The sequence below is a fragment of the Bubalus bubalis genome, chromosome 5, assembly GCF_019923935.1.
Source record: "Bubalus bubalis isolate 160015118507 breed Murrah chromosome 5, NDDB_SH_1, whole genome shotgun sequence".
NCBI classification, from domain to species: domain Eukaryota; kingdom Metazoa; phylum Chordata; class Mammalia; order Artiodactyla; family Bovidae; genus Bubalus; species Bubalus bubalis.
The window spans coordinates 101,018,474-101,034,831 of record NC_059161.1 but is presented as its reverse complement, the minus strand read 5'-3'; the positions used below and the strand labels follow the sequence as shown (position 1 = coordinate 101,034,831).

At 38.9% G+C, this 16,358-nt stretch overlaps 1 protein-coding gene across 4 annotated transcripts in view; it reads left to right on the top strand.

The window, feature by feature from the left end:
- The first annotated feature begins 205 nt into the window (after positions 1 to 205).
- Positions 206 to 16,358, top strand: part of LUZP2 (leucine zipper protein 2) — a 518,159-nt gene continuing 502,006 nt past the window's right edge. For 3 of the 4 annotated variants that reach the window (XM_044943452.2, XM_025286284.3, XM_025286283.3), the window contains exon 1: positions 427 to 631. In XM_044943452.2, coding sequence (XP_044799387.2) covers positions 570 to 631 — 62 coding nt within the window. In that variant the 5' untranslated portion in view covers positions 427 to 569. Of the gene's footprint in view, positions 632 to 16,358 lie in introns of all 4 variants that reach the window. The other variant, XM_006064754.4, reaches the window with a different exon arrangement.

The window sequence follows — 16,358 nt, the reverse complement described above, 5'->3', positions numbered from 1 at the left end:
CGTTTTTCCAAACACGCTTTAACCAGGTGGGGGGACTTGCCTGTGACTCTGAGCCTCTGAGAATCTTCCCCAGTGCATTCTGGCTCACCTCCTGCCGCGGATGCAGGTTCAGTTACTGGCAGACTAGGTTTCTCCCCTGACCCCCGCCCCGCACCTCCCCATCCTCTGGGCAAGCGGGAATAAAAGACCAGCTCCCGGGGCCCGGGACGTGCAGCCAAGTGAGCGCAGCCCGTTGCCCGAGCGCGCGGGGCCATCGCCGGGCACCCCTCCCGCCCCCCGCGCCGCCTGCGGCGCGAGTGACAGCGCGCCCTCCGGGCTCGGGAGCGGCGGCGCCGAACAATCCGGGGCAGGGCTCGCTTCGCTGGTGACATCACTCCCGAAGATACTCCCCGCTCTTAGCGCCTGCCTTCGCGAGGCCGCCGTCCGTTTGTCGGTTTCCTTCCGTCCGCTGCTGGAGAGGGCTCAGAGCCGGGGACAGAGCCGGGCACCGAGGAGGAGCGACGGGACCTGGAGGAAGAAGCGGGGGAGCGGAGGCAGCGAGGAAAGGAGGACCCCGGCAGGTGACAAGCATGAAATTCAGCCCAGCGCACTACTTGCTGCCTCTCCTGCCGGCGCTGGTCCTCGGCACCAGGTGAGTCCGGGAGCGTGAGTGACCCGAGGCGAGGGGCGCTGTCGGCAGGTCACCGGTGAGGGCCAAGGACAGACACCTCGGCCGTTTGCATCTCCCGCCTAAGTTGGGCGGAGGGCTTGGTGGGAGGTCTCTATAATTCAGACTCTGAAATTCTTCTAGGGAAGTGGAACCCCTTTCTAGTTATCCGAGTCCTTAAAGAAAGCCTCGTATTCCTCCCAGTGAGGGGACCGAGTATTCCTTTCAAAGACGCGTTTCCCTCCAGCCCTAGTGGTAGCCGACAGATAACACGCGGATAGGAGACCACATAAAGAAGGGAATTAGATAGACAAGGAGAGGGTTGTCACCAAGCAGTGTCTCTGTACATTGGAGCTGTCTCAATAGCCACAGACATGACCTCCTCCCCTAAGTGTGTCTGATTTTAAGGCACAGGAAAAAATGACAAATCTTAGGAAATGGTTAGCCATGTACAAAAGTTCCTGGACTTGTGAAATAGACTGTTTTAACATCTTGAGTGGGCTGACTGCTCTTAGCTGTCCTGTGAGCAGGTCTAATTAAAGAGCACACAGGCAATTAAAAGTTAGAAGACACTCTCAGAGTGCTGATGCAAGGACCCTAGTCAGAAACAATTAAGTACTGTATTCCATTACTGGCCATAGATGGGACATTAAGCCCAAGCACAGAGGAGCTATTTTTAGTGAAGGTTTAAAATGCAGTGATTGAAAAGAGTTTTGTGACTCCCCACTGTTGATCAAGTCCCAAAGTTGGTGATAGGTTTGCATTCTTCTTCCACAAGGGCAAAACAAAGGTGGACTGTTTCATTGCCCAGGACTGAGCCTTTATTCTGCATGGCCTGAACATCATATTGGCAGCAGTCTCTCTGCCTTGGCCACTATAAAATAAAATGACCCACACAGGATGAGGATCTTTACAAATCTATGTGAATGGAAACATTATCTGATTATGTGTCTGGTGGATAATAAAGAGAGGAAATAGGATTATATCTAATTCTGAAATTGAAAAGTATAAAAGAAAGTCATTATCTGTGAAAAATCAGGGCAGTGAAATTCTTGATTCCACTTCTAGTGGACACACTCTCTATCAGGCTCTTGTAACCCAACTTTCTTTTGAGTGTGAGGACTGTTTGATGTAGCCCCAAGAGTTGAAGAACTTAGTCTTTGCTTGTAAACAAAGCCCAGGTAACTTTCCTAGGTTAAAATGCAATATAAATCGGATGCTTTATTTTCTTTTAGGGTTGCTCATTACTGGAGTTCACAAAATGCAGATGGTTTTAAAATCACTGCCTCCCGATACTATAATAACTTGTTCCAGTTACAGAGCCCATTTTAATGTTTGTGTCTAGCTCTAAACAATTCAGTGCAAATCATGAATAACAGTTATTTTTTAAAGTGTCCTGCCACTTTGAACTCTTGTGTTACAGTTTAGTAATTACTTGTGGATTCTTTTAGAGAAAGCAAATTCTCCAAGTTTGGGGCACTTGAGTAGGTGCTTGTCAATATATTCAGAAAATTATAAATATTTAAACAATGGAAATTCTGCCCACAATGATTTTCAAGTACAGTGAATCCTTAGTGTTCCAAAAGTGCATTTGCTTTTTAAGAACACTATAAGTTAAGTGACTCAGAAAACTCTATAGTCTCTAGCTTCCAAAGTTTTAATGTTGGTTACATAATGCAAAAACAAAGAGCCATCGGCTTATAAAACTTAATTCTTATAAAGAAAATTTTAAAAAATAGTCAGTGCACATTTTACAGCAAAAACTGAATGAGCTGTCCCTAGCTTACTTTATTATTATTTTTTTTTCCTAGCTTGCTTTAGATAGGAAATGTCTGCAGTGTTTATGGTATGTGAAAACTGACCAGTCTTCTTTAAATTTTCCCACTTGCCTACTCAACAAAAAGAATACACTGGGCCTAAAAGAGTAAAACTTTTCCTAATGGGCAGTATGTCTTATTGTGATTACTCTGTAACAATTAATTTTACAGGATACCCAGATTACTTTGTGAAAATCAGAGAACTTGACAATGAATTTGGGACTATCAATATGTCATTTTGCCAAGAAGAGCTTATATTTCAGTGGACTCTAGCAGAAGCCTATTCTCTTTGTAATAATTAAGAGTTCTTGTAGGCATTCAGTTAATGTATGGGTTAGAACCTGAGCTGAACAGGTTTGCAAGAATAATTGCATTAGTCGAGATGAGCTTATTGTCTTGCTGAGAAAAAAAAAACTTGTTGTAGTTAAGCGATGGCCACCTGTGATAGTGGGTTTTCTAGCCGAAGACTTCTGGCTAACTTCATTTCTTGTCAGTGGTCCTGTACGTGAAGCCAGATGCATTTCACCTGCTTCAGTCATGTTGAATGCATTAGCAGAGGGTGGCAGTTTCAAGATTTTCCTATATCTTTTGGGTATTATCACTTGTCGTTTATTATTAAGTTCTTTTCAAAGTGTTAAAAATGTAGATCTGAGACTTTTGATGTGTATTTGTTTCAACATCTCTTTTCTGGGTATAGCTCTTTTATACCTTGCTGTTATCCTTTCAATAGGGCTAAATTCAGTTCTGTTTTAAGGTAAAGGGATGTGTTCACTAAAGCAATTGCTGCAATTAGAGAAGGATGGTTACCATATAATAGTATTCTACCCACAGGGATGAAAACTCTAAAGCAGTTCTGCCTTTTAAATATGAATTTTTGAATAGCTTTCTGTTTTTGTTTGTTTCTTATGCCTGTATTTTCTGTAGCAACTTAGATGCTGAAGCACAAAAAAAATTCATTATTTTCACCATAGTGAACATTTATGCCCCTCAGTCAGAGCTACTTAATTTGTCCTGTGTGCGTACATGCTAAATCACTTCAGTTGTGTCCAACTGTCTGTGACCCTATGGAGTGTAGCCCACCAGGCTCCTCTGTCTATGGGATTCTTCAGGCAAGAATACTGGAGTGGGTTGTCATGCCCTCTTCCAGGGATCAAACTCATGCCTCTTATGTCTTCTGCATGGGCAGGTGGGTTCTTTACCACTAGCACCCACCCTGGAAGCCCAATTTGTCCTGAAAGAAAGCTAAATGTTCACCTTCAACAGTAGCCAAGAACTGTTCTCTGTTTTACAGCTAAACCTCATAGATTTAAAAAGAGCTGTTTAATTTTCTAGCATATTGTCTCTCCTGTTTATAAAGTACATATAAATTTTTTTAAAATGAGTTAATGTTATGAATAATGTAGCTAATGCATAAAGCCATTTAACCTATGCACAAATAAATGTGATCAAATAAAGCAAATATATCTTCGGAGTAGATTGACTATACTTTTTCAACAGCCTTGTTCTGTAGAAGCCTTAAATGCTATTCTAAGGCAGCCAGCAATTCACTTCAGAAAGAAGCAGTATAGGTATAGAAAGGAATAGTAGGGTGAAAAAAGTCTTTAGAAGTTCTTGGTGAAAGGGACCCATGGAGTGCTGGAGAAGGCTCATACTTTATTCTGCTGAACCTCTTGTTCCTTTCTGCTGTGATTCTGCTCTTAATACCTTTGGTTTTAAATGACTTAATGGGGAGAGAACATGGCAGGGAGGAGTGAAGGTTTACTGACTTCTGGTGGTTTTCCATCAAGCAAGAACTTTAAGCAGATGGTCGGTTATAGTTCTCCCAACAGGAGTCACCTTAGAGGTGTGTCCTGGGCCCTCTGACCAGCAGTCATACCACGTGTTTATTTTGGAATCTATTATTAGATGGTACTACATATTGAAGATGCCCCAGGCTTCTATTTGGTCCACCTTTAATCGAACCAAGTTGATGGATAGGATAAAGGAAAGATGAGTTATAGTAATAACCCAATAAGCACCAAAATATTTTATTTTTAACAAAATAAATTTGATATTGGTAGGAGTCTTACTATAACTCCTCCACATTGATCTATGGAAGTATATATATTCTTAGCCCCAAGCCCTGAACACAACAAGTCTTACACTCTACCCACCTTTATATGACCCAGCATAAATGTCTTGGCAGAAATTGCTCCATTCTGTGTAACTGCATTAGAGAAATGTATTTTCTAGGCTAAGAGGATATTAACAAAAATGTGTTGACTTTTTAAATTCCTTTTGTGCATCTTAATTGCCTGTTTCCTATAGCAGTTTTTTTAAGTGACTTATTTGGGGACTATCTTTGTGCATTAAATTTTCTTTATAAGCAGTGAAAGAGACTTCTCAAATTGAATTGATGGTACAATTGTCCCAGACAAAACTCTATATAATTGAAAGAGAGAACTTGATCTACCCACCAGGAAGCAAAAATCACAGCAACCACTGGCAGGGCTATATGGATGTAATGAAATTATGCTTTCTCATGTATGTTATGAGAGTGTTGGTGTGTGGTTGGGTGAATGGGTGCCTATTTTTGACTGACTTCTAGAAGAAAATATTTTTTTAATAAATAGTGCTAAATAAGTTAAGTACCCTGCTTAAGGAGATAATGTTTAATATTAAACTTTCTTCTCTAGAAAATCCCCCAAAAATCCATTTAAACTTATCTTCATATATTAACATTCAGAGATCTTTTCATTATCACACATCAAAAGTGCAAGTTAGTTGTTACATAAAGCATCAAGGCAATTAAATAATAAATTAGTTACAAATACATATACCTAGAATCTAGTTATGTTCAGAAATATTTATAAATAAAGTTGTATAAATATAACAATATTTTAAACAAAGGTTCAAGTGTGAACAGAGGAAAGAGCAAATAATGCCAATTAAGCAGTATTAGAAATAACTTTTGTTAACGAAAGAAAAAGTATTTTGTAATGGACTTTAATAGCTGTAAAAAGAGAAGTGAAAAACAAAGGAGAAAAGGAAAAATATACCCATTTGAATGCAGAGTTCCAAAGAATAGCAAGGAGAGATAAAAAAGCCTTCTTCAGCAATCAAAACAAAGAAATAGAGGAAAACAATAGAATGGGAAAGACTAGAGATCTCTTTAAGAAAATTAGAGATACCAAGGGAACATTTCATGCAAAGATGGGCTCAATAAAGGAGAGAAATGGTATGGATCTAACAGAAGCAGAGATATTAAGAAAAGGTGACAAGTATACACAGAAGAACTGTACAAAAAAGAGCTTCACGACCAAGATAATCACAATGGTGTGATCACTCACCTAGAGCCAGACATCCTGGACTGCAATGTCAAGTGGGCCTTAGGAAACAGCACTATGAACAAAGCTAGTAGAGGTGTGGAATTCCAGTTGAGCTATTTCAAATCCTAAAAGATGATGCTGTGAAAGTGCTGCACTCAATATGCCAGCAAATTTGGAAAACTCAGTAGTGGCCACAGGACTGGAAAAGGTCAGTTTTCATTCCAATCCCCAAAAAAGGCAATGCCAAAGGATGCTCAAACTACCACACAATTGCACTCATCTCACAGGCTAGTAAAGTAATGCTCAAAATTCTCCAAGCCAGGCTTCAGCAGTATGTGAACCGTGAACCTCCAGATGTTCAGGCTGGTTTTAGAAAAGGCAGAGGAATCAAGAGATCAAATTGCCATCATCTGCTGGAGCATCAAAAAAGCAAGAGAGTTCCAGAAAAACATCTATTTCCACTTTATTGGCTATACCAAAGTCTTTTGACTGTTTGGATCATAATAAACTGTGGAAAATTCTGAAAGAGATGGGAATACCAGACCACCTGATGTTTCTCTTGAGAAACCTCTATGCAGGTCAGGAAGCAACAGTTTGAACTGGACATGGAACAACAGACTGGTTCCAAATAGGAAAAGGAGTACGTCAAGGCTGTATATTGTCACCTTGCTTATTTAATGTACATGCAGAGTACATCATGAGAAATGCTGAGCTGGATGAAACACAAGCTGGAATCAAGATTGGGGGAGAAATATCAATCACCTCAGATATGCAGATGACACTACTCTTATGGCAGAAAGTGAAGAACTACTAAAGAGCCTCTTGATGAAAGTGAAAGAGGAGAGTGAAAAAGTTGGCTTAAAGCTCAACATTCAGAAAACTAAGATCATGGCATCTGGTCCCATCACTTCATGGCAAATAGATGGGGAAACAGTGGAAACAGTGGTTGACTTTATTTTTCTGGGTTCTAAAATCACTGCAGATAGTGACTGCAGCCATGAAATTAAAAGACACTCCTTGGAAAGAAAGTTATGACCAACCTAGACAGCATATTCAAAAGCAGAGACATTACTTTGCCAACAAAGGTCCATCTAGTCAAGGCTATGGTTTTTCCAGTAGTCACGTATGGATGTGAGAGTTGGACTACAAAGAAAGCTGAGCACTGAAGAATTGATGCTTTTGAACTGTGGTGTTGGAGAAGACTCTTGAGAGTCCCTTGGACTGCAAGGAGATCCAACCAGTCCATCCTAAAGGAGATCAGTCCTGGGTGTTCATTGGAAGGACTGATGTTAAAGCTGAAACTCCAATACTTTGGCCACCTGATGCCAGGCCAGCTGACTCATTTGAAAAGACCCTGATGATGGGAAAGATTGAAGGCAGGAGGAGAAGGGGTTGGCAGAGGAAGAAATGGTTGGATGGCATCACCGACTCAATGGACATGAGTTTGGGTAAACTCCAGGAGTTGGTGATGTATATGGAGGCCTGGTGTGCTGCGGTTCATGGGGTCGCAAAGAGTCAGACACGACTGAGCGACTGTATGAACTGAAGTGAATTGACACTAATATTGCTCAACATTTGCTAGTTGTGTGATGTTAGATGAATTGCTTATCCTCTTTTTGCAGTTTCCTCATGTAGAAAATAAGAGGGGGCTGTGGTAAAGACTGAGTACACCTAAAAAAATAGAGTTTATCATATTTCCTGAAACGTAAAAGTGCTTAACAGATTTAGCCCATGCAGCTAGTACTATATGGTTAATATTTTCATGAAATTTTTGTTTCTGTGATTTATCTGGACAAAGGAGAATAAATGAAAACTTGGCTGCAAATCAGTTGGAAGACACAAAATTCACTAGAGTGACACTCATCATGCAAAAGAAAGAAAAGTTTGCCAAAATAGAGGGGAAGCAGGAGAGAAATAATGAGGATTACCTGGTAACTCTCCTGGCTCTTTAAAATATGTTTTGACGGCCAAGCGCTGTGGACTTTCATGAACACCATGAAAAATTGTGACATTTACCATGTAGAATATAATTGAGCACAAAAGTACATACTTAGATATTTAACTTATATAGCTACAAGTAAATTAAATTGCATTTAAAGTGCATAAATTTTTAAGTCAAAACCGTGAGCATAAGCATCAATGAATAAAAAAGGATGTGTTCAAGCTGCATAGGCAAGATTGGTATAAAAGTTTCTACAACTTTATTTTCTACTTGTTAATCAATTTCATCATGCATCAGCAAGCTCTATAAAGTATAGACATTTAGGAAAATTATGGAAAGAAAATGTATATTTTTTTCTACTATTGACAACAATTTGAGAACTGTTAATATAGAAAAATCTTATCTACTATATGTCTTAAGAAACATCACATAAAAGGGACTTTATATTAAACCAGCTTTGAAAACAGCTCTAGAGATCGTGTGCTCTCAACTAGCGTGCATATATTTATCACAAACTCTTCATAGTTGTACCATGGAATTCTGATCATTAAATGAAAACAATGTATATATTTCTGCCATAGATTACTCAGTGTGCATGCATATGTGTCTGTGTATGTCAGTTGAGTGGATCATAGAACAGGGTATAATTTGCTGCTAAGGGTAAAGAAAAGGCATAGATCATGTTAAATCTGAATCAGAAAAGGGCATGTGTTTACTGGGACATTTAGAAATGTTGCTTCATGTTTATAAGATGCAAAAAACAAAATATCAAAAGTAAACCATTTTATTCAGACACAAGCTAAAGTTCAACCAAATAAACGCTGTGCTCTGAAAATGCTTTCCTAAACACTAGGAAACGTCGTTATACTATAGGTAGTGATTGCATCGCAATTATGTCTGACTTGTTTGGTGCTGCTTTCGAGTGTCTTAATCTCTTTGAGTGTACTTTAAAGAGTCTGTTATCGGGAAGCATGCTGTGAATGTAAGGTTGTATTTTCATCAAAAGCCCGTCATATTAGAAGTGAGAAAACCAAGGTCCAGGATGACTGAGACCAGAGGAAACCAAAACAAGAACCGAGAACTTTCTGCAGTGCTTCTCTCTTCTATCATATGACCACTCTCCACATCATCTCTTCTGTAAGTAAGCCGCATTGGTATAATTGCTGCCTACCTTATATCCAGAACTATTCTAGTTATTGTAGAGTATAAAGTAATTCTCTGACCACATAGAATCATGATAGAACAACAGGCTACTTTCAAAGGGAATTACAGTAATGAGTTGGACACCATTTGTTCACCTGTATTCAGCTGTTTTTTTGAAGAATGAGTTGGCTTTAAAAAGATCCCAGGTCATTTTCAAAACCCAAAGCAGCATTACAAATGAGTTCTCACATTTGTACAGAGTTTACCTTATAAGAGATACACCAATAATGGTTCCTCTTGGCTTTTGACTTCTATTGTAAGGTAATATTTTTTGTACCTTTGGAATCTTCTCTTTGAAACTCTTTTCTTTAAGTGTATTTCCTAGATTTGCTTACATATTTCTTTCCTATTAAACCTATACTGCAACTGTGTGGTATTGTTCAATGAGTAGCATACTGAACTATCTTAGTTCCTAAATATGTTCATGTCTAGCTTTAATTTATGGTGACATTACATTTTGTTTGGTTTATATATCTCTATACTTTCATCATAGCCTGTCAACAATTTATAGTTAGTAACATTTTTTAAGGTGAAGTGGTAATAGATTTTATTCTACACATGCATATCATTAACTTGCTTCCTTTGGATATATTTCTTAACTATTCTGAGACTTAACTTTCTCATCTATAAAATGGGAAATAATAATGCCCAACATTTAATGCCATTAGGATTGAAGAAAGGATATTTAAATTCTATTTCAGTGCATACACATCGCTATATTTTTGGTCCTTCAAGAAATCCAAAAGCATGTTAGCTATTACTGTGTGTAGAAATTAAAATTTAGTGTAGTGTGTTGATTTTTATATTAGATACCTCAAGAAGTCAAAATTTAATATTTTATTAAAAATCAAAATAAATCATTCCCCTAAGTGAATTTCAAAGTTCTTGACTGACACAGCCAAAATAATAAACTCAGAGTTTATTCCTGATATGATTCTTCTAGGGGTAGGGTCTGGAGGAAATTGAACTCAGTGAAAATGCTCCTTAGGAGAACATGGAACAGAAAGCATGCAATGGCCTGCGCCTTCTAAAGTAGTCCTTTCGGCTGAGCTAAGGTATCGACAAAGACTAATGCAGATTCCGGGCCAGCCTTTATCTCATGTCCCTATAGATGATGTGACTTTCTGTGACTTGCTCCTGTTTATCATCAAAAGAGTTTCTAGCTCCACATCCTTCAGACTGTTCAACACACAACTCTGAGCTTCTAAAAACACTTACCCAGTGAGAGTTTGAGGTTAATGAGGTAGAGATTACAGAAAGTGTTTGTGGGATCCTATGTGTTAAATCCAAAGAACATAAAACAACAGACAGACTCTGAGTCAGCCATACTAGCTACATGAGTTTAGGAATATCAATTAACATCCCTTTGGGCTTCCCTTGTGGCTCAGATGGTAAAGAATCTGCCTGCAGTGCGGGAGACCCTGGGTCGGGAAGATCCCCTGGAGAAGAGCATGGCTACCCACTCCAGTATTCTTGTCTGGAAAATTCCATGGCCAGAGGAACCTGGCAGGCTGCAGTCCATGGAATCACAGAGAGTCGGACACGACTGAATGACTAACACAGCCACATTTTTCTCATCAATGAAGAGGCGATAACATTGCCTTTCTCATAGATTTGTCAAGAAGATCAAATAAACTAATGTACATAAAATGTAATGTCTAGAACAAAGAAATACAACTCAATATATTACCAGTTTTACATCATTTGATTGAAAGGATCAGAGAGATTTTATTTTACCCTAACAGAATGTACTTGCATGTCAGAAAGAGCAGTCTTTAATAAAAACTTACACTTGGTGTAGGTAAGACAAAAGTTTTGTTGTTCAGTCACTAAGTCATGTCTGACTTTTTGTGAACCCATGGACTGTAGCACTCCAGGTTTCTCTGTCCTTCTTTATTTCATAGAGTTTGCTCAAACTCATGTCCATTGTGTCAATGATGTCATCCTGCCATCTCAAAAGTATTGGTGAACAGATTTTGGAACTCAGCCGCATCCTCCCTTAGTATAGATGAAAACAAGCAAACAAACAAATACACCTGAATGGAGAATGCATTTCCCCAGCTCATGTGGATGATTTGAGGCCAATGTGAAAGTCAATTCTAAATCACCCTAATCAGTTCCAGTTAGGAACACTGATTTAAACATGTACAACACCCTCAAGAAAAATAGTATGGAAAATGAGTATGATGATCTAGCTTCTGTTCTGAATTTGACAGCTCCAAATTGTGTTGTTAATAATGTTGCTAGTCTAGTTAAATGTTACATATAGTTATTGAAATTATATTACTGTATCACACAAATGCCTTTAAAGAAAGTTCATTTTTCAAGTTTAAGATGGCAGGATCAAAAGATATATCTTAAAGTAGGACAGCATAAATACAAACAAGCCTTTGGACAAGTTGAGGATTCTCAATTTTAAAATTAAGCAGTCTCACAGTGGGGTACCGTTAGTCTTGATCTGGTGGAGAAGGGCTGGGACGGCAGAAGGAAATGAGAACCCTAATACCTAGGGCACTTTGAATGCCGTGTGCATGAGCCGAGATGGTAGGAGTAGAAGAGAAAGTCTGGAATCACGAGCTTTTCTCTTTTTTTTGCTTTCTGTCATTTTCTTTTTAACTTTGTCTTCCCTTATGCTAGCAGTCATTCAGTGCAGGCCTTTGCAGTAAATTAAGTCCTTAGTATCAGACAGGAAAGGTGGGGCTGGGAGGTGGAGGGGGGATCCTTTGAATTATAAAGGAAATAAGGAAATGCATGAAAAATTGAAGTGGCATGTTGGCAAGAAGCAGATATGGTTGAGTAAGCTTTATAATGTTGAGAACATCTTCAGATGCCACAAAGTGAGATGTGAGCTCATTCTCCAAAGAAAAATTCATAGAAAAATGTTCGTATAAAAATGGAGGCAGACATTTTTTTCTGCCACTACAATTTAAAAAACTATTGAATCCCTTATCTAGATCTATCTAAATCTATCTTTATTTAATTTGGTATTATATACAACCTTTGAATCACAGATTCAGCCAGTAATGTTGAAGACTAATCATTGCCCTGCAGTATGCCAGATGCTTACTCTCTTGTCACTCAGCCCTTACGTTCTTGTAACACATTATACCTGAACCTGTTTTATCACTACAGAGGAGGAGTTTGGGGCAAATTAAACACTTAGTCCATATTTTCCTAGATCTTAGCTCATCATTTCTGAGAATCATTTTATGAATGAAACTATAGCAATACCCATAATGTCTAATCTCTGTATAAATTCACACTGAAGAAAAAAATAACTTAAAAATAAGAATTACTGAAACTAAACTGGGCTGGCAAGTAGCTGCAAGTTTGCATGACGTGGGACAGGCTACATTGAAAACATTCTTAAAGGAGCCAAATAAATTTGTTAGTTTTAAACTCGATAAATTGGAACCGTCATTATAAGTACACAATTTGCAAGTTAATTTCAGTACTTCTATGTAGAAAACATATATGTGTCAGACCAATATTTCTCGAAGTACACTCCTCAGTGTACCTAAGTCAGAATCCCCAGGGACACATTAAAAAGTCTACTTCCTTGTTCCTACTGCAGACAGATTAGATTTTCTGAGGAAAGGGCCAAGGAATTTTCATTTGAATGTGGAATTTGGGTGCTTTCTATACACAGGAAAATTTGAAAACCAACATTTGAAACTGTAGCATCTACAACACTGGTATCTTGCACGTTTGCTTAACGTGGACATTGCAGCTGAAGTCACAAAGATGGAAAGACAGTGCTGCTTTGACAAAAATCACACCTATTTTCACATGTAGGTAAATAAATTTAACAGATGAGTATCTTGTCACATACCAGGCTGCATTTATCAGTCAAGTTACATGAAAATAATTCTCTGCCTCCTGTGCTTTTCTACAGAGGACTGAGAAAATGCTCAAATAAACGGAATGATATAAAACTATATGACATGGATTTATCAAGGGGTAATTCTATTTAGAAAATACTTGACAGTGAGGTGAAATCTTATAGATAACAATGAAAAGAATGAAAACTTACCTCAACATTCTTCTTCACATTCATCAGTTCAAGGCATATGATAAAGAGGTGATGAAAACTAAGATCTGCACATGAAGCTATATAAATGCCTGTTGTTCTTCTACTTGAGGCAGGAAATTTGAGTTTTTAGACCAAGTAGGAATAATATTTAGCCTGATAAAAATGAAACTGTTGATCTCTCTCACCTTCATTAGCATCAGTTGGTTTTGACTGATGTGGAAAATCAAATTGATTCAATTAATTTTATGTATTAAATAGAATATACAACTGTGTCATCCATACTGTCTTAGTTCTCATTGTCTCTGCAGTATTAGTTCTTCTGGAGTAATAAAGAAATTGAAAGATGATTTGATAATAGTGAAGAGCTAACAGATAATATCTTAAACTAGGTTAATCCTCACAGAAGACTTACTTGTGAAGTGGTTGTTATTATTGCTTCCCGTTTATATCTGTGGAAACTAAGGCACTGCAGGGATTAGACTACTAGTCCTCTGCTATAAAGTTGTAAGTGAAAGTGAAAAGTGAAAGTGTTAGTCGCTCCCTCCTGTTCCTCTGTGGCTCAGATGGTAAAAAATCTGCCTGCAGCTCAGGAGACCTGAGTTCCATCCCTGGGTCAGGAAGATCCCCTGAATAAATAAATGGCAACCCACTTCAGTATTCTTGCCTGGAGAATTCCACAGACAGAGGAGCCTGGAGGCCTATAGTCCATGGGGTTCACAAAGAGTCAGACACAGCTGAGTGACTAACACTTCCCACTTCCTGCCTGACTCTGCAACCTCATGGACTATAGCCCGCTAGGCTCCCAGGTGCTGTTGTGCTTAGTCGCTCAGCCCTGTCTGACTCTGTGACCCCCGTGGACTGTAGCCTGCCAAGCTTCTCTGTCTATGGGGATTCTTCTGCTTTGCAAGCGTATTCTTTAGCAGCTGAGCTACCAGGTAAGCCCCAGGCTCCCAGGTGAAACGAAAGTCACTCAGTCATGACCTACTTTTTGCAACCCCATGGACTATCCAGTCAGTTCATGGAATTCTCCAGGCCAGAATACTGGAGTGGGTAGCCTTTCCCTTCCCCAGGGGATCTTCCCAAACCAGGGTTCAAACTTAGGTCTCCCACATTGCGGGCGGATTATTTACCAGCTGAGCCACAAGGGAAGCAAGCCCTAGGGTCCTAGGTAGTGGAGCCTGAAGTCAAACACCCAATAGCCCTCTAGCCCATCACTGTGCTGTGGCGCCCCCTAGTGTGTAACGTATAACACTGGAATGACCCTAAATCTGCAATAGCCTCCTGTGTTCTGATTTACACATTGAGAAGTTATAAATATGTGACTTCCTCTCACGCTCTACACTCACAACTAAATATGACAAAAGAGCTTTTCTTTATAGTTCTTACAAAAACATTTCATTTTATTTTGTTTTTATTGTGAAAGAAAAATAATCATGTATTTGTATAATACTGTCTTTATTTGTGGATGTCGTTTTTCAGAGTCACACCAGCGACTTGTAGTGTCCTACTGTTTGGCTCCAGATGGCTTCCAGGCTTCAACTGTGGAGCTTAGAAACCTATGGTGGGAATCACACTGACCTGCCCTAACCGCAGCTTGGCCCTTTCTACCTGTGCGATCCTGGGGAAGTTGTCTTACTGCCTGGAGTCATAATTTAATTTTTAAAATGATAATAGTAGTTAAAGGTTATTGTTAGATTTCTGTGTGTAAGAACTGTATTACACATTTCTGTAGGATTACTTTAATTAATGCTCTTTTGTACTTCATAAAAGTACTTTGTAGATTAGGACATTGAGGATTAGAGAAGTTAATATATCTAAAATCACAAAATTACTAAGGTAGAGGTGAAATTTGAGCCAGTGATTTAATAGGCATAGCTTCAAGGTCTGGGTCTTATACAGTGAACATTAACATTAAAATCTATGATGTCAGGCATTTGGAAGGTAGTTGAGAAACAAAGGAGCTGCTGAGAATCACATGGGACTAGAGTGTGTATCCACATATGTGCAATGTGTATTCATGACGCAAAGTATCTGGTGCACACGAACCTTCACAATACCCCGTGTCACGAATAGTGAATAGTGTCATGAATAGTGTCATTTTTTTTTATTTTACAAAAAAAGAGAAAGTCTGTTAAAAATAACAGACTTATTGTTTGAACTCAATCTATGTTAAATAATAATAGCGATAATAATGGCTGTCAGATTTTCCCTAGAAAGTTAAAACAGTGCTGCTGTTTTACTGGAACTGCACTTCCACTGATAGTCAGAAGATGGCACTGCGAAGTGTGAAGTACAGTACAGTTATCTCTGTTCTAGATTTAAGTCACTTGGACTGACACATCTGACAATTGATGTCTAAAATAATTTGGCTTCATTTCATACCAAAATAATTACCAAAGAGATATATGTATGTATACTCATGCACATATACTTTATAGTCTACATCATATATGTATGCATGTTATTTAACAGTTTGCAGGGGGAACTTATTCTTGAAAATATACTTTGTTTGTAAATCAAACAAAGCTTGATCCCATTCATCATTACAGTGACTCCTACGTGTCTTGTCCCTCCTAAGCGGAATTGGACCTGAAATTTTAATAATGTACCCATTTCCCCTATGTGCCCTTACTTAAAAGAATCTTCAAGGACAGACTTGGAAAGACATTACGTAAGGGAGACAAGCATGTCTGACATTTTTATAGTACTTAAATTTGAATTTTTATACATGCTCATATCTTTTCACATTATCCTGTGTAGCAATTAGTAATGACTCCTTTTTATAGATGAAGAGACTGTTAGTAATGTCAGGTAGGTGGCCCAGAGCCAGGGCTGAGTTTCACTTTCACAACACCAACCTTACCTCGGAACCTATAAAGCTGGAGTGTACAGGAGGGAGAGTTGCTTTGTCTTGGTCTGCTTTGGCTCCTGTAACAGAACAGCATAGATCGGGTGACTCAGGCCACAGAGGTTTCCTCCTTACAGTTCTAGAGGCTGAGAAGCCAAAAATTAATATATTGAAATATTCGGTGTCTAATGAGAGCACTTCTTCCTGGTCTGCGGACTGTGGTCTTCTCTTTGTAGCCCTCCATGGTGGATCAGGCAGGAGCACTGTCTTGTGTATCTGCTTATAAGAGCACGATGGACTCTACCCTCATGATATAATTACTTCCCAAAGGCCCTACCTCTTAATTCCGTCCCTGTGAGGATTAGGGTTTCAACATATGAGTTTTGGAGGAACACAGACATACATCCTTAACATAGCTATTGAAAGATGAAGCAAATGCTGTCAGCCTGGTAATATTAAAGGAAGTGGCCCATATGCAATATTTGACATGTTTGGTCATACGTGATTTTCACCCTGTATTAATTGTGTACCTTTTTTAAGTCAGTGTGAGTACCTACCTCT